This window comes from Sceloporus occidentalis, unplaced genomic scaffold, assembly GCF_023333645.1.
Source record: "Sceloporus occidentalis isolate IW3139 unplaced genomic scaffold, rSceOcc1.0.p SCAF_6, whole genome shotgun sequence".
NCBI classification, from domain to species: domain Eukaryota; kingdom Metazoa; phylum Chordata; class Lepidosauria; order Squamata; family Phrynosomatidae; genus Sceloporus; species Sceloporus occidentalis.
Genome location: NW_028316986.1, coordinates 91,479,377 through 91,497,379, shown reverse-complemented (window position 1 = coordinate 91,497,379; position 18,003 = coordinate 91,479,377). Strand labels below are relative to the sequence as shown.

Sequence of the window (18,003 nt, the reverse complement as noted above, 5' to 3'; positions counted from 1 at the left end):
AGGAGAGCAGGAAGAAAATGTTCTATCTAGTGTGGACATTTTGTTTTAATATAGTGGAATGCAGACATTGCTGTGGACTTAGTGATTTTTCTTTGTAACACAATACACTAGATAATCTTTGATTGGAAAATACCTCAGATTAAGACACTGAAAGGAAATGGGATTAAAACAAACAAACAAACAAAACAATCTGTTTGGAAGACAGTTTTTAAAAAGCACTTTCCCCCCTTTAGAAATGGTTTGTATTTTAATTTAAACAAATGCTTGCTTTAAGCTGTTTACAACAGTTTGCCCCTAAATTGTCATGGCAAACTACTACAAGCCATTTAAATCAATCAAAAGGCCTAACTAAGTGGCTTTCCCCCTGTTTACTGCCCAGATTCAGGCACAAAGGAGTAGAGCCCCATACTGGATCAAACTTGTCCCCGGACCTAGTAAAACTGCCTATCTCTTGCACACACATTGCTTCTTTTGGTGAAGTGCTGACATACAAAGAACAATTGTACTGACAATGTGCAAATCTATGGAACATCTAAGATATGAAAGGATGATTATAGGTGCTTCTACTAGCTCTTTGCCCACAGTTGTAATGTGTACAGCTGGTTTCCTTGTGGCACTTCCAGTTGCCTATTGTGACTTGTTCCTTAAAATGGTGGAGGAAAGCAGAGACTTTCAACTTGAATTTGTTTAATTACAGTTTTCTTCCAAAATATTTGTGCTGTCCTCCAAGTCTAAACAGTTGCTTCAGGATGTAGTAGACATGTCTATAGAGGAGGTTAAAAAAAGCTTATCAAAGTGAACTCATCTAGTGATACATCTACCATTCATTTTGTGGTTTTATTTTCATTTACCTTAATTAAATGGAAAGAGTAACTGAAGGGAATTTTTTAAAGGTACCATATATTAGCATCTACTTCATCCCCTTTGACACAAGCCACTGTTGTATCAGTATTCCTGGATACATATTATCTGCACATCTAAAAGCTGAATGTTACTCAGCCATACTTTAGATTCTTCTTGTCTGATATTGTCGGTTGTAAATGGCAGGGATACACCATGCCATTTACAGGTTACAGGTTTTTCCCTGCTCTTACTTATGCAAAGTGTGGACTCTGCAATTAGCTATGGGATCTCCCCTATTTGATGCCCTATATCAGGGGAAATGTTCCTGTATTGAGATTGGATTTAACTGAAATTAAATGAATGAATGAACACATATCTGTACATATCAGTATGGAGCTTATCACTCAGCATTTTAAACCAGCTCCAGTCTCCTGGGCCGCTGGCCACCATCAACTCGGATCCCAGCCACTTTCTGCCAGAAGTTTTTAGAAGTTGGAAAGCTTTCCAACTTCTAAAAAGTGCTGGCAGAGCTCAGCTGGGACCAAGCTAGGACCCAGGCGGATGGTGGCTGGTGGTTCAGCGGTGATTTAGTGTGTGATAATCCCTGCCCCCATCCTGCTTCCCGGCTCTCTTCAGCAAATGTTTAAAATGACCAGATTTGTTTCATCTTGGGTTTAGAAAACTATGAGATTCCCCCCTCCCCCAGAACGAAGTGGGTTTTGTACAGAAAATTATTTTGTGTTAAAAACTATTTTTTAAAAAGGCTGGTTGTTGCTGGACAAAACACATCTGTCTTGTCACTCTCAGGGATTACAAAATAAATAGTGGTGGAGGTTTTTGTTTGTTTGCTTCACATAGCAAGATACCTTTTCACATAGCAGGTGAGAAAAAAATGTGATTATTCTGTACTTCCCTAGCTTCATGGTTATATACAAGTAAAACGAGATCTTTTTTCATTATGATATCCGGAGACATGGTTATAAAAATGGGAATGTTTCACTTGTGTAGGAATTGTGATTGGAATCAGTCAGAAACCAAAATTGTGATTATTTCCTAGTATAAAATAGCATGATGGATTCTCTTTTTTTTTCCTTATTGCAAATTATGTATGGATATTAATTAGATATTGTCAGATTGTTTAAAAAAATTTAATAGGTTTAAATATTTTTACAGATTTCTATTGTATGTTTTGGTTAAACTGAGTTTATTGTACATAGTCTTGAGGTAATATGATATAGGACCGTATATAGTTTTAATAAATAAAGATACTTAGATCTTCAAGCAATGAACAATTATATGCCATTCCAATTCTCAGGAGACAACATGACTGTTTTAAACACTGCAGACTGGTTGCTGAGTTGCAGCACTCCTTCTTCTGCAACAAGTATGAGCAATCCTGGTATAGTGCATGTGTGTGGCTGACTTCTTGACTGGTGTGTTGATTATCTGATATTTTGCTTTGTTTCTTTATTTATCATTACATCACATTCTGCTTCTCAGAACATTTTTATCTAATAAATGAAACACAAAAAAGTTGTAATATCTTATATTATAAAACTTATAATAACACAGAGTTTCTAATGGGTTCATTATTATATTTGCATAAGTCTATATTTCTATTTGATAGCAAAGAGCAACCTGCATGTGTTTGATCTATAAAAGAAGACAGATAATTTAGGGTCTTATTTATAAAGTCATTGTGAAATTAGAATATATAAACTGTGTTGTGATTATTCATGGATACATTTGTAGTCCATCTCAAATATCTTGCCAGCAGAGGGAAAAATAAACGCTTCCCCCACAAAAGAAGTGGATTACATGTATGGTAGTTTCTGGCTCTATTGATAACTTTTCACTTTTACAAAAGGAGTGATGTTCCAACATATTGAGACCCCTCAGAACACTCTTGTCCTAGCTATATTGAGAAAAGAGTATATTAGTTGGGAAAATTCACACAATATGTACCTTTACTGGACTCTCCTGTTCTTTGCTTATCATAGTCTCCTTTTCCCATCTCCTGGGAAGACTATATTAGCTTCCCTTACAGCATTGTATTGATTTTGTTTTCACCTGGAGCCTTTTATTTTGCAAACTTGTTTTTGTAGGTTGCATCTGAAGTGCAGGACCTAGATTGTGTTTGGGAAAATGGTACTGTACTGTACAGGGAAGAGAACAAAAATAAATCCAAATGTACTTCTGTAAAATTTACAATAATTTGAATGTTTAAGTTTATCTCCCTTTCTGACATGCTTAACTGAAGTTCTAATTTTGTTTAACCAGATATTGAGCTAAATCAAAATTTAAAATACTAATTCAGTAGGCAAGAAAAATATAATTAGTGATTTAACTTCTTGTGACTTCAGTGTATTTAAATGTCATATTCATTATGGTTAAACATCATATTGATAAGTCTCAGGCTTATGTGCCCCCCTTCTCTCTTGTCACCCACAGGGAACTTAGCTTTGCAGCTATTGCCCTAGAACCTGAAATGTTAATTTTAAACTCTGGTTTATGAAAACTTTTCAAGATAATATATAATGAACTTAGCAAATTATCCTAAACTGTGGTTAAAACACCAGTTTTTCCTGATAGATTTTCAGGAGTTAACAAAGAGTTTCAGGTTTCTTCCTTATGAGCATGCAAGAGGAGGATTGAGGAAGTAGAAACTGTGAATTTGTAGTTCATTTCCTAATGCTGCATCATTGGTTAGCATTATATCTGCATAAAGCCAGGGAATAAGAGTCCAAAGTGATTTGCTTTTTTATATTATGAAAAGCTTTTAGTACTGCTCATGCTGGCGTGCCAACAGACCCTGCTGAAGTTTTTTTCCCCTTATTACATTTTTATTAAATTTTAGCAATAAAACACATAAAGTCTGTTGAACTATGACAAAAACAACAATTAGCTACAAGAGCCAAGGGTATGTATCTGATGAATAGTTTTCACTGTAAATTGCTCATTTTGTGGCAACACATGAGAAGGGCAAAGCCATAATCAATATAATATGTACTCCACTTCAAAGGTTATAGGCTATCTCCTCCAAATTCACATTGTAAAGTTACTACATTTCAGTATACTTGCTTAAGTCTTGCAAAATGCATAGAGCAGGCGGGAATCAGTCCAGTTCAAAAATGAAATCTGTACCTCTTGTAGTTTAATAGATTTCTTTCCCATCTTACCAGTGCAGTTTGTGGAGAGATGTCCTAACCTTATCTTATTCGATCCATTTTGAAATAGATACAGTTGAAAGTCCAATTAATTGTAAGAAGGATATACAAAAGTATCTATGAGTAAATACATATGGGATTGCAGCTTCAAGAGACAAAAATTTGACCATTGTCATGTTCTGATCTTATTGACTGAACATGAAGTTGATTGTACTTTTCTAGATCCTGTGCATCCACTGCACAAATCATATATTTTGTATGACATGCTACTTTTGTGTTTTAAAATCTAGCTTTGTTCTTTTACATTACCTTGATTGACTTTCCTGATTCTTTTTTATAGTACAGGTTGAGTCTCCCTTATCTAGACTTTTGGAATACTCCAAAAATCCAAAATTGTCCAAATGGTTGGCTGTGACATTTTTGCTTTCTGATGGTTCAGTGTACACAAACTTTGGTTAATTCATGATATTATTAAAAATATTGTATAATATTACCTTCAGACTATGCATAAAAGATATATATGAAACATAAATGAGTTTTGTGTTTAGACTTGGCTCCCATCTCCAATATATCTCATTGTGTACATCTATGCAAATACAGGTATTCCAAAATAAAAAATCCCAAGCATTTCAGATAAAAGATACTCAACCGCTACAAAAAATTTCCACTGAAGTTACAGAGTGAAGAATCAGACAGTTGTAGGAAACATTTTTGGCTCCTTCAATGATTGCCTACTAGCTTTTAAAACTAATATTCTGTCTTTTTTGTAGATCATTTTTATAAATATGCTCAATATAGGAAAATTATATTTCACAGTATCCAATAAAGCTGTATAAAGAATTGGTCTTTTAAGGCATTTCAAAACTATGGGTTGGGTACAAATTTAGTCATATTTAAAGCAATGAAAGTTAAGAAGTTAGGTGTGCCTAACTTTAAAAGATAAAGGTTTCACCTCTGACATCTTATCAAGTCGTATCCAACTGTAGGGGGTGGTGCTCATCTCTGTTACTAATCCAAAGGAGCCAGAGTTGTTAAAGATGACACTGTGGTCATGTGGCCAGCATGACTGCACAGAACACTGTTACCTTTCCACTGAAGTGGTACCTATTTATCTACTTGCACTTTTACATGCTTTCGAACTGCTAGGTTGGCAGAAGCTGGGGTTAGTGACGTGAGCTCACTCTGTCACACAGTGCCTGAATCTTGAACTGCCAATTTGTAGCCCTGGGGATTGTCAGAGTCAGCATCTTAACTGCTAAACCACCACATCCTAATTTAAATGCCACTTATTTCAGTATGACTATATCTAGAGCCAACCAACCCAAAACGTTACTTAAGATTGCACTACAGCATAAATCCAATAATAGGAATGCAACTAAAACAGAAAGTTGGGAGTGGTACCAAAGGAGATAAAAGGAATAACCCGATTAGTATCCAATTGTTTTTAAAATTTCTGACTCAGACCTAGCAAGAAAGCAGTTCGTGGCCTTCAAACAGAGTTGAGGGAAAAACAGGTTTCAAAAAGAAATCTCTGGGTTTTGTTTTGTTTGGATTATTTATTTATTTATTTATTTATTTATTTGCATTAATATTTTAATGAAAAAAAATCAACCTTGCTTATTATATTAATATTGTGAATCATTATTTTAAATATTACACTGGATAGAATAGTATCTCATTATTTCCCAGTATCTCATTATTTCCCAGCTTAAGCTTTATTACTTTGTTTATTGCACATATGCTTCTGAAACAACAACAACAACAACACACACACACACACACACACACTTCCATCTAGAAAAAGAGGAAAAGGGGATATGGTTGCACTTTTAAAGTCTTTGCGAAGAGGAGCTTCTTTGTCAGAGGCTCCGTTAACTGAGGTATGCCTGTACCCTAGCCATGGCCTAATCCTGTGCTGTCATATTGGCTGTGTCTCTAGTCCAGGAGAGGATTTAATCTGGCATAACTCAGCTCCTCCCTCCTCCTGTGCACATTTTTGTCTCCTCTGGCAACTGAATATAGCTGGCAGAAGAGTTGTGCCAACAGATCTTTTGCAGCGTGAGTCTGAGATCAGTCAGCAAAAGGGGGACATGCTGGTGTAAGGACTGTTCTGCTAGGAATAAACAATTCAGAAGCAAATCATTCTGTCCTCCACAGCCAGCACATTGTCCGGATTGTATTGCCACGACTATGCCCCCAACCCAACCTAAACTGCCGGTCTGCACAACCCCATAGCAAATGAATATATTCATTTTACAAAAGAAAATTAGGAAAGAAGCTGTCTCACCATTGCCTAAATCCTATTTTAGTCTTTACTGTTTTGCAGACCCACTGAATCCTTTGCTGAGTCAGCATTCAACAGCTGATTGAATGGGTTTCCTCTGGGTTTACTAACAGGATGTCAGCCCATATTTGTTACAAGAATATTTGGACAATATATTTAGAATAGTTCCAGTTCTAAGTCTATTTTCACCATCCACCACATATTCATTTTGACAATATTAAATCAAGGTATAATTAAATTTGTTTAATTTGTCCAAAACAACTTTATTCACTATTTCACATCTTTAATTTTTTAAATTATTATTATTTTTTTTTTTACTTTCATGCCTGGAATGTGTAATGGATTTACATTAAGGTGTATCTCAATACATGTTAAAAACCAGTGGGAGCATGGTTTTAAGCTGTGATTGTGAAAGGCAATGTTATGACATAAATTCAATGTATGCATATTTTTGTATATACTTCTTGGAATATTTGCTTTGATGTTTTTAATGGTTTTATATTTTCAACTTACTATGTATTTAATGATTTTATATTTTTGTTTATTTAGAGTATTTATACTTTGCTTTTCAGTCACTTTTTAACTTGTTAGACTAATCTGATGTTTTAAATTGTGTTTTGAAAGTGAGCTGTTTTTAAAGCCTCTTTTGTGAGCTGACCTGCGTCCAGTTTAGAAGAAAGGAAGCATATAAAATAAATAAATATTTTGCTGAACCACAGGTTCAGATATTTGCTATAATTGGCAAGGCAGCCTGTATCTTAATTTAGAAGTAAAATCTCATGTTTGCTTATTCTTCTATATAGTGTCTCTTCTTGCAGTCAAAACAGAGCCTATGAACAGCAGTGAATCAACAACAACAACAAGTGGAGATGGATCTCTTGACACTTTTACTGGATCAGGTAAAGGCATAAGAGGCTCATAGTTCTGTCAGATCTGTTTCAATGGGTTTTCACAGTAGTTATTTGTAACAGTTAACAATACAAGTGACTTACAGTGGTATGAAAGTTTGTGAATTGTAATGATAATTAAGAAAATTCCATCATTCTACTATGATTGCCTTCATGAATCAAATTCTTTCATTTTCTATCTATCCTATGGAATATATAGTAACCATTTTAGTGAGTATAAAATTATTTATAATTGGGCAAACAATGAGTGCATAAGGATCATGATAGGTGCAAAAATATGTGAAGTCAACAGTTAAAGGAAATAATTAAAATCTGGTGTTTAAATAATTAGGTATGTCTGCATGGATCAGTTTCAGAGGCCCTACCCTAAAATATACACGTTATATACACACTTCATGAGTTTGGTCTTCACCATACAGTTTTGTGGCAGGCTGTCGTAGCACAATGAAAAATAATCTCTGAGTACCTGAGAAAAGTGGTTATTGTTGTTCATCAGTCTAGCCAGGGTTACAAATCCATTCCTGATTATTACGGGGTTTCATCAATCCACTGTCTAACAGATAGTCTGCAAATGGAGATAGTTCAAGATCATAATCACTCTACATTGGTGCAGTTGTTCTGTCCAACTCTGGTTAGGAACAAACTGGCATTTAGGAAGTCACAGAGGACTTCAGAGGAATATTCGAAGATCTGCAGATCACTATCACTTTGAGTAGTACAAATGTTCATGATTCGACAATTCTTAAAAAAAAAAAAAAAAGACTGAACAAGAATCGTGTTCATAGAAGGATGCCAAGAAGAAATGTACACTCTAAAAAGGACATTGCTGTCTGTCTGATGACCCCTGTGACTTCTGGAAGTATGTTATCTAGCCCAGCAGTTCTTAACCTTTAATTTAGCATGGATTTTCTCTTTTAAATATCTTTTATTGCCATGGATCACCAAGACTTAATTCAAGATTTAAACCCTGATAGACCTCTTGGTGAGGCAGTGGCAGGCTAGCATCTCTTTATGGAGCTCAGTGAAATGGAAAGCTGCAGCAGCAACAGTCATCGGCATGGACACAAATTCAATTGGTGAATCTCTGCCTGGAGAAAAGAAGAATGTAGAGTTCACCAACAAGGGTCTGGGAATCTTGCTAAGTTTGCAGGGACTCTAGAAGTTGAAGCAAGCAAAGTGTGTGAGGGGGACTGTAGAACAAATTCCACCAAACTCATGCCACTGTATTCAAGCTTTTCAAAAATACTGAGCCTGCAACCTCACTTTGTAATTTTCTTCTTTAAAACATCTGGAATTGTTTGTACTAAAATTAAGATTTCTTCGACTCAGTGATGATACCAATAACTCAGCGAGTTTCCTGCTTTTTATACTAACATGAGTGGCTTTAAGGACTGTTTGTAAGATTTTTAAAACTGCATTTTGAAAACAGAAAGTTTCATATGACTTTGACTTCAAAAAGTTTTTAAATGGACAAAGGGTATAATAACAAAGCTAGAAAGTAATTTTTGCAAGTTGGAAGACTGGCTGTTTTTGTAAGTTTTTTGCTAGCAAAAAACAGATTAAAGAAAGAAATCCTTTCATTATAGGAAATTGGGATTGTTTTGTCTGGAAGGAGCATCCCATTGAAAGCAATGTGAATAACAAGAGAAGCTAAATAGTCAAGCTATGTGATTGAAACACTGTATCTGAGGTGTCCCCATGGAGACAAATTTTATATGCCAAATTTTTCTTATCTAGAAGAATGGCAAAAATTCAGCCTCCAGAAAATGTAATCCAGGGATTTGTCAGGAGATATGGCAGGAATTTAACCTGTTGAAAAGTGATTTCAAGAATGTCAGATTCTTTGGCATGATGAAACCTGGAGAATCAGATAAAGCAGCAGAGTACTGAAGAAGGACCAAGGGGAGTTATTGGAGTGTGAAGAAATAATTGCAAACTGTGATCAATAAGAATTTGTAGCTAGGCCAAGATGATTTGTGACATTTAGAAGTGATCACAAAGGAGAGGAATAACATCAGATGCTATAGAAACATTGGAAAGGAGAAAAGTATCTGGATGATGTGGTCGAAGGCTTTCATGGCTGACATCCATAGTTTTCTATGGGTTTTCCAGGCTATGTGGCCATATGCTAGAAAAATTTATTCTTGACTTTTTGCCTACATCTGTGGCTGGCATTTTCAGAAGGTGGTGGCATGGAAGTTTGTGGTGTGTGTGTGTGTGTGTATTTGTGTGACTTGGTAAATCACTTCCTCCCAACCAAGGGTCACACAAGTATATATAAGCGTCCATGCCACTACCCTCTGAAGATGACAGCACCAGCAACGTCATAAATAAATTCTTCTAGAACATGGCCACATAGCCTGGAAATCTGGATGATTTTCTTGAAAGACAGTTGAGATGCAGGAAGGAAGAATGCTGAGGTCTACAGTAAAGTCATCAGAGAGGACACTGACATTTGGGGGATGATGATACTTGGTTCTGCATTATATTATTGAAAAGAGTGAATGACATGGACAGAGTTAGCGAGATCAATGTGAAGTTTTTTAATGGAAGGATACTCCCCCAGATCATATTGATTTTGATGACTGATGTTCAGTTTGTGCAGTTGCATAGGTTTGGGGGGGGGGGGAAACAAAGGTTAAATTTAAAGTATTAAATGTACCATCACGTTGACCTGTCCGGAAAACAGAGCTCATTGAGTGTATTTACCTGACTCTGAAGGCTAGGGACAGCCTAGGGATTCTGTTAGTATACTGTCTACCCCATTGCCTAACAGATTCCCTAGCTGAGCTGACCCAGCTGGTCTTGGAGGTAGTGTTGGAATCTCCCAGGCTTTTGGTCCTGGGGGACCTCAACATCCCCTTCGAGGCCAGCTCATTAGATCTGATAGGTGCAGCTCAGGAGTTTGTGACCTGCAGGACAGCCATGGGCCTGTCCCAAATAGTTTCAGGTCCACTCAATGTGGTCTTTAGTACGAATCAAGAATATCCGTGGGCAGAAGTAGTTCAGATCTCTGCCCTGTCATGGACGGCTCACTCTCTGGTTAAAGTGGGACTGAAGGCTACTACCTACAGCTCTCTCGGGGGTGGAGGACTTATTGAAATGGTCCGCCCTCGAAAGCTGATGGAACCCAAAAGGTTCCAGGAAGCTCTAGAGGGATTTATGATTGGGAATGACAGCAATTCTGTTTAAGTCCTGGTTGATACCTGGAATAACAATCTTACCAGGGCCGTAGACACTATCGCTCCCAAGCGTCCTTTCCAGCCTGCTTCAAATAAAAAAAACATGGTACATGGAAAATCTGCATCAAATGAAGTGGGCTGCGCAATGACTAGAGTGCTGCTGGCGGAAACATCAATGTTTATCTGACAAGACATGCCATAAGAACATGTTAGATTCCTATGGAGTGGCAATAGATGCAGCAAAGAACTATTTCTATGCTGCATGTATTGCGTCTGCAGAGTCTCATCCAGCAGAGCTGTTCAGGTTGGTTAAAGAACTAACTCAACTGCCTCCCACCCTGAACTCTTTATTGGAACCAACTAAGGCCTGCTGGGTTGCTTTTAATGACTTATTTGTGGATAAAATCTCTCAGATAAGGGTTGATGTAGACGCCGGCATTATGACAGAAACAGTAAGAGAGGTGTACAGTGACTCCGTGGACTGTATTAAACAGGATCATTTTGAGTTTGTAAATACTGATGAAGTGGACAAGCTCCTTGGAAATGTAAGGAAGGCAATGTGCCCTCTCGATCCTTGCCCATCATGGTTGACTGCTCAGGGAGGAGATGCAGTGAAAATATTATTACAACTTATAATTAATACATCCTTTCAGGAGGGAATATTTCCATCTAAATTAAAACAAGCAGTAGTAAGACCGCTTTAAAAAAAACCTCCCTAGATCCCCTGGTAAGAAACAATTATAGACCGGTATCTCTCTTACCCTTCTTGGGCAAAGTGATAGAGAGGGCAGTTGCCTCCCAAGTCCAAGCTGTCTTGGATGAAGCTGATTATCTGGATCCATTTCAAACCAGTTTCAGGGCGGGATACGGAGTTGAGATGGCCATGGTTGCCTTAGTCGATGATCTCCGTCTGGGCATTGATAGGGGAAGTGTGACCCTGTTGGTGCTCTTCGACATCTCACCAGCCTTCGATACCATAGACCATGGTATCCTTCTGGAACATCTGAGAGAGTTAGGTATTGGGGGTACTGTGCTCCAGTAGCTCCACCCCTACCTCTTGGGCAGATTCCAGATGGTGAGGCTAGGGAACAGTTACTCTTCTAGGATAGAGCTGACATCTGGCGTCCCTCAAGGTGCCATTCTATCCCCATGCTGTTTAACATTTACATGAAGCCACTGGGAGAGATCATCTGGAGACATGGGGCGCAGTGTTATCAGTACGCTGATGACACCCAAATCTATTTCTCTGTGTCTCCGACTGTTGCATCTATCCTCTGGATGCCTGCCTTGGGTTGGTAATGGACTGGATGAGGGAAAACAAACTCAAGTTGAATCCAGAGAAAACGGAGGTACTTGCGATAGGTACCCCAAATCCAGGGACGGAATTTTGTCAACCAGTCCTGGACGGGATCATACTTACCTTAAAGGATGAAGTTCACAGTTTGGGAATACTCCTGGACCCATCCCATGTGGATATGATGGCCAGGAGTGCATGGAACCAACAATGGTTGATATGCCAACAGCATCCCTACCTGGACCAAAAGGACCTTGAAGCAGTGGTACATGCACTGGTAATCTCTCGTTTAGATTTCTGTAATGCGCTCTACATGGGGCTACCTATGTACCAAATTCAGAAGCTTCAAATGGTGCAAAAAGCCAGATTGGTCACTGGAAATCTAGATCAGACCACATAACACCAGTATTAAAATCTCTTCACTGTCTACCGATTAGCTTCCAGACACAGTACAAAGTGTTGGTTATTACCTTTAAAGCCCTACATGGCTTGGGCCAAAGTTACTTGAGGGGAACACTTCTCCCTACACAATCCGCCCCGCATTCTCAGAACAACTGGGAAGAACTTATTAGAGTATGTAAACACCAGGTTAACAACAACTTCCCACAGGACATTTACTGCCATAGCGCCTAAATTATGGAATGGCTTGCCGGAGGAGATCCGTCTCATTACCACCTTAGAAGCCTTTAAGAAGGCACTTGAGATGGATCTCTTTTAGCAGTCCTATCCACCCTATCTGCTATAAGAGAGTTAGAAATACCACACCTCTATTTGTAAAGATATGTATTTTAAATCATGATTTAGTCTATGTATTGTATTGATAGCTGTTTTACTATTTTATTGAGTGCATTTTATATGAAATCGTAGTTTTTTATCTTGTAATGTTGTTTCTATTGTAATTCCACCTCGATCCTCAGGGAGAGGTGGGAAATATAAATAAAAATTGTTGTTGTTGTTGTTGTTGTTATAGTATGAAAGTGTAAAGAAATTGTGTGGCTTGATGCTTGTTCACTTACGCTCTAAGCAGATGGGCAAAGCCCATGGTATCCTGTCCAGGTCAGTCCATGGGCCAGACCAGTGATGGGCGGTGTTTATATATGTGCTTACCACTGCACCATTGACCTGCTATTACTGCATCTTCACATCTCCTGAGAATACCCACATCACAGTCTGCAAAGGTGGAAATGGGGCACCTGGCTACACCCACATGGCTAGGTGTCCCCATGAAATGCCATAGGCCATAAAGGGAGACTTCTCAGCAGACACAGAGGCAGGTATGGGGTATGAGAGGCTGTCCAGTCTTCTAGTTGTTGCCATGGAGTTTCTTAGAAACTTCATCAGAAACAACCAGTCTTTTTAGGCCAAGTTAAGCCCCCTTTGGGCTGGGATTGGGCTAAATCCACTGGATCTGCATCTAGTTGTCTTGGTCCAAGCCCAGGGCCAATGGCCTGCATTATCCAGATAGGATAACATGGGGTGAGGGGGAACAAGGACCTTTTGTACAGGCCCTTAGTATAAAGGAAGCTGTTATAGAATAAAGATTTTGAGGTATGTGAAAATTCAGAAATTGTTTAAAATGATTTTAAGGTTGATTTATATTTGTGCTGGAGGGTGAGATAATTAGAAGGATGTTATCATGAGAGGGAGGATGTTTGAGGGGAATAATCAAAGGCTAAATTTAAAGTATGAATGGGTAAAGAAATAAATATTGTTTTTACTGGATTTAAGATTCTAATCTGTTGTCTGATATTTCATGTTGATTTAGCCTAATAAAAATTAGAATGAGACTGTCCTAAAGTGTTCAGAGACTTGTTCTTGCTTTTTGCATGCACAATACAATTGCTTTGTGTGGAGAAGAGGCTATTAGGGGTTATTATGTAGTCAAGGGACTAGTTAAGGCATTACTAAGAGGTAATAGCCCTCATATGCTGTGATGAATTTACCAACTGTCCTGTGGAAAAATTGTCCTGGCTCCATTATGAAACTGATTACCTAGATCAATTCCAATCTGGGTTCAGGCTTGGTTATGGGACAGAAACAATTTTTGTCAGTGACCTATGAAAGAAGCAGGACAGAGGCAATGCAACCTTTTTAGTTTTCCTAGATTTCTCATTTGCTACGATTGATCATATCCTTCTGGGTTGTTTGGCAGATAATTGATACAGTTTGGGGACACTATTCTCCAATATTATATGGTCCCTCTTGGCTAAATATTCCCAGAAGATAGTTCTGATAGAATGTTCAGATTCCTGGCCATTGGCCTGTGACCTACCACAAGACTCAGTACTATTTCCTATGCCATTTAAAATTTACAGGAAGCCATTGGTGGAAGTCATCCAGAGTTTGGGGGTTGGGAGTAATCAATTTGTTGATGATGTCCAACTCTCTCTTTTTTTTTTTCACCTGATGCCAAAGAGTCTTTTGGTGCCCTGGATTGTTACCTGGGTGCAGTGAAGGAATGGGTGTAGAAGATGAATAAAGTAAGGTTCAGTCCAGACAAGGTGGAGGTTCTATTAGTCAGTGGAATTTGTTCTCGAACATCAGTTTGTAGTTTGGAGGTGCTCTTAGACTCAGTGCTGCTTTTGGAAGGGCAGTTATATATTGTAGTTAGGAGTGCCTTTGTCTAGCTTAGGTTTGTGTGCCAGTTGCACTATTTCCCAGGAAGGCAGATTCGACCACAGTGGCTCATGCCTTAATTATATGTAGTTTAGACTACTGTAATGTTCTCTATGTGGGGCTGCTGCTGAAAAATGTTCAGAAGCTACAGCTAGTACAAAATCTGTTGTCAGTTGTATGCTTTAGAAATGGTAGGTCACCAGTCTGGTTCCCCGTTTGTTTCAGGGCTCAATACAGTATACTAGTTTTGACCTAGAAAAATCTAAATGGCAAGGGGCCAATGTATTTCAAAAACTCCCTCCCTCCACATGACCCTGTTTACAATTTGAGATCTTTAATTTATGCCCTGTTGTGTGACATACTTTCCTGCAAAGCTGAGGAAATGTAAATAGGACAAGGGTTTCTCTGTAGCAGCACCCCTACTGTGGTATTCTTTCCCAAGGAAAGTCAGTCTAGTTCCATCTCTTTTGAGTTTGCAGTGAGTAGCTAAGACAACATGCTTTCATATAGCTTTCATTGCTTAAATATGGGCAGGCTGCTCTGGCTGTGTGGTCTTAAAACTATAGTATTTTTGAGTACTTGAGCATCCACAGATTTTGGTACCCACAAGATGTGTATGCCCTGGAACCAAACTTCTGTCGATAGCAAGGGCCCATTGTATTTGTCTCTGTATTTGAACCTGTTGTTCCCTGCCTCAATCCATAGAGAGATGTGGGTAAGAAAGATTTATTTGTTTGTTTGTTTGTTTGTTTTAAGTGTTCTTATTTGTGTACATACCATAATATTTTTAGAGGTTCTGGTGGGTTGAGAGGTTAAAAATGAATGTTTTAAATAAAATCAAAATCAAATGACAATCAGTTAGCCTGTAATTATTTAACCACTTAAAGTAGCCATGGTTCAGTGATAGAACCACATCTATAATCTGCAGTGTACAACTCGTGACATCTTTGCTTAGCACTGACAACTGATAATAGGGTTGAGAAATAGCTCTGTTAGAGACCTTGATGATTTCCTGCCTGTCAGATTAAGCAGTAATCAGTGTGATCATCAACCAATGGCCAGATTCAATGGAAGGCATCTTCTCTTTTGGATAAAGAGAAAATCTCTAAATTAAGATGAATGTAATAAGAGTTGCCAAACAGAACCTCAGTTCATTGTCTTCTAGTAAGGTGTTAAATTTTAATACTAGTGAAGACTGAGATAATCTGGAAGTTAAATGTAAAGCTGTGTTATCATAAACTAATAGCAAATGTTAAGCTAAAGAATTAATAACATGGCTATAAAAAGAAATTTCACACTTATGTTTTAGTGTAAAATGTCATAATAGTCAAAATTAAAGTGCCAGATATCCAGGTTTGTGTGCTTGCACCACAAAACAGATGTGCTCAAGCAAAAGGTTTATTCATATCCTGGTTTATTAAGCTGAGATATGATAGTCTAAACATGGTATCTAGTGTTGTTTAGGCTTTTTGTGAATTTAGCAGGAATAATAGGGTTGTAGGGAACTAATTTGCCTTTAAAAAAAAACACGTTGATCCATTTTTGTTCATCAGTCACACCCATGAGTCTTCCCATAATAACAAAAAGAGCAGTACACCAGTTAATCGAAACATTAACCAAAACTTGAATCAAAAACAAAATCTATGTTTGGCCAATATCTTTATTTGAACCAACTAGGATGCCCCAAATGTGTGTAGGCTTCTTAGTATTTTAGAACTTTCCATTAAGCTACGTGGCACACAATTATGGGCAAGGGAAAACAGGGAAGTAAAATGTTTTGTCCAGATGATATAGCCATGAGGTTCGCAGTCCTAATATGATTTTCCTTCTAATATCTGGATGGCCAAAATGAGGCCAGCAGGCTGCATGCAGCTCACAACCCTTTTTATTTTTACCACAAGCTTCCCTTAACCCCAACAAACTGAAATATTTGCTCCCATAATTTAGCAACGTGCATTCTCACTGATCTGATTCACTGCCAAAAACTGATGGCAGAAATAAGAAAACTGGCTCTCTCCTTTTCTCTCCTTCCGATCAGAAAAAAAAAAATAATCCAGAAAAAGTGTTGTAACCACTGCCAGCAGCTGGAAAAGATGACTGAGTTTGTTCACTTGTGTCATAATCAGCTGGACTCTTCACACATGGCCTGATGCTGAAGATTCTTGAAGCCAGCTGCTCAGGAAGGAGCTGGTTCTTTACAGTAGAGTCTGCTGCTGGCAAAGGTTATGGTATTTTCTCCTTTGTTTTGCTTGACCGGCGAGAGGAAGAAAATACATACTGAAAAGAGAAATTAATACTGCATTTGTAGTGTTGGACCTGAAGTCTAATAAAGGCTTAACCCTCTCGAGTAAAACCATTTTTAGAAATGTTAAAACATTTCAACACATGGGACTGGGATTTGGTCTTCCAAAGTTTCATGGGAAGTCAGTGAAGCCTCCCTTCCCCTCGCAGTTACCCATATTGAAAAGAGTCACTCATATGTGGAGATGGTATCAGGTTACACTTTAAAGCGTATATTGGATGTAATGGGTTGATAAAAACTAATGCTTAAAAATAATGGTTATATTAATTTAAATTGGATTTTAATTTTTAAAAAATTAGTCAAAAAGATTCTAGGTCAAAGATATAATCATAAATACTAATTATACCACTTCTCTATACCATGAATATATTAACAGCAGTTTATGGAGATCGGAGATAACCTGATGAGTCCTATTCTGCAGATGGTGCACATGATATACTCCCCCTTCCCCCAGCCTTTCTTTCCTTTAAGCGCAAAAATGGGGACTCCCATAATCCTGAGCTAACAGCCACTGTCCAGGTTGGGAAAGGCTGGTCTATAAACATAACTCATTGGATTCTGTCTGTTTTCTTTAGCTAATTTTAAAAACTTTAACATAAGAACAAAACCATTCTGTATTATCATATTTGTTTATTTAAAGTAAGCTTCAGATATAGGAGGGTTTCTAGAAAATTATTAAGGGAGCCCAAAGTATTGTACATGCCCTGTAGAATTTAAAAATAAAAATAAAATCTGTCTTTGAACAGCTGGTATATGTGGTATGGTGTTTTTGAAATTGCCCTCATTTTCTGAAAGCTTAGGTTGTGATGAGAGGATATTGTTCAAGAAAATTAGATCCACGCTTCTTTAAGAGCTTGGGATTAATTTCATAGGCCTAAATCCAGTCGTTAGTTTTGACTAGACTATGGCCCATTGAATCAATGAAAGGCAACACTTAAATCTGCTTATTTAATGAATGTGTTCTAACCTATGACTAACAATTGGATTTAGGCACCCTATAAGATATTTTGCAAAATAGGATGCAACTCTTCCTGTTTCTACAGTTCCAAAACCTGGCATACAAAAAAGAAGGATATATTTTAAAGTAAAATTATAGTAGATTCCATTTTGCATTCATCTTTTTAAAAGAATGAGCAGCAGGTGGTCCAATAAAGACACTCTATGTTTGCCTAGTATGGACAGGCTCTGAAGAGATTGGTTTAAAATTTTAGAGTACATATATTTGGAACTCATCTGTCTTACTTAAGACAGATGGTTATGTGAAAGAGAAACTTCAAATTGTTTGGAATCAGTCCAGGCTACTCAGTGCTCGTCAATGATTTTTTAATAGGATATTATTGTTGTCATTTAAGCTTGCTCAGAAAAAATACAGCTGTTCTTTGTATAAGCATGCATGCAGTTGATGGC

General features: G+C 37.7%; 1 protein-coding gene across 12 annotated transcripts in view; it reads left to right on the top strand.

The window, feature by feature from the left end:
- The window catches only part of EYA4 (EYA transcriptional coactivator and phosphatase 4), a 166,153-nt gene that overhangs the window by 90,816 nt on the left and 57,334 nt on the right, over window positions 1-18,003 (top strand). For 6 of the 12 annotated variants that reach the window (XM_089530339.1, XM_089530336.1, XM_089530340.1 and 3 more), the window contains 2 exons: window positions 2,159-2,227; window positions 7,098-7,193. The exons of 2 other annotated variants lie outside the window; for them this stretch is intronic. In XM_089530339.1, coding sequence (XP_089386465.1) covers window positions 2,159-2,227; window positions 7,098-7,193 — 165 coding nt within the window. The remainder of the gene's footprint in view (window positions 1-2,158; window positions 2,228-7,097; window positions 7,194-18,003) is intronic. 4 more of the 12 variants (XM_089530341.1, XM_089530346.1, XM_089530345.1 and 1 more) reach the window with 2 other exon arrangements.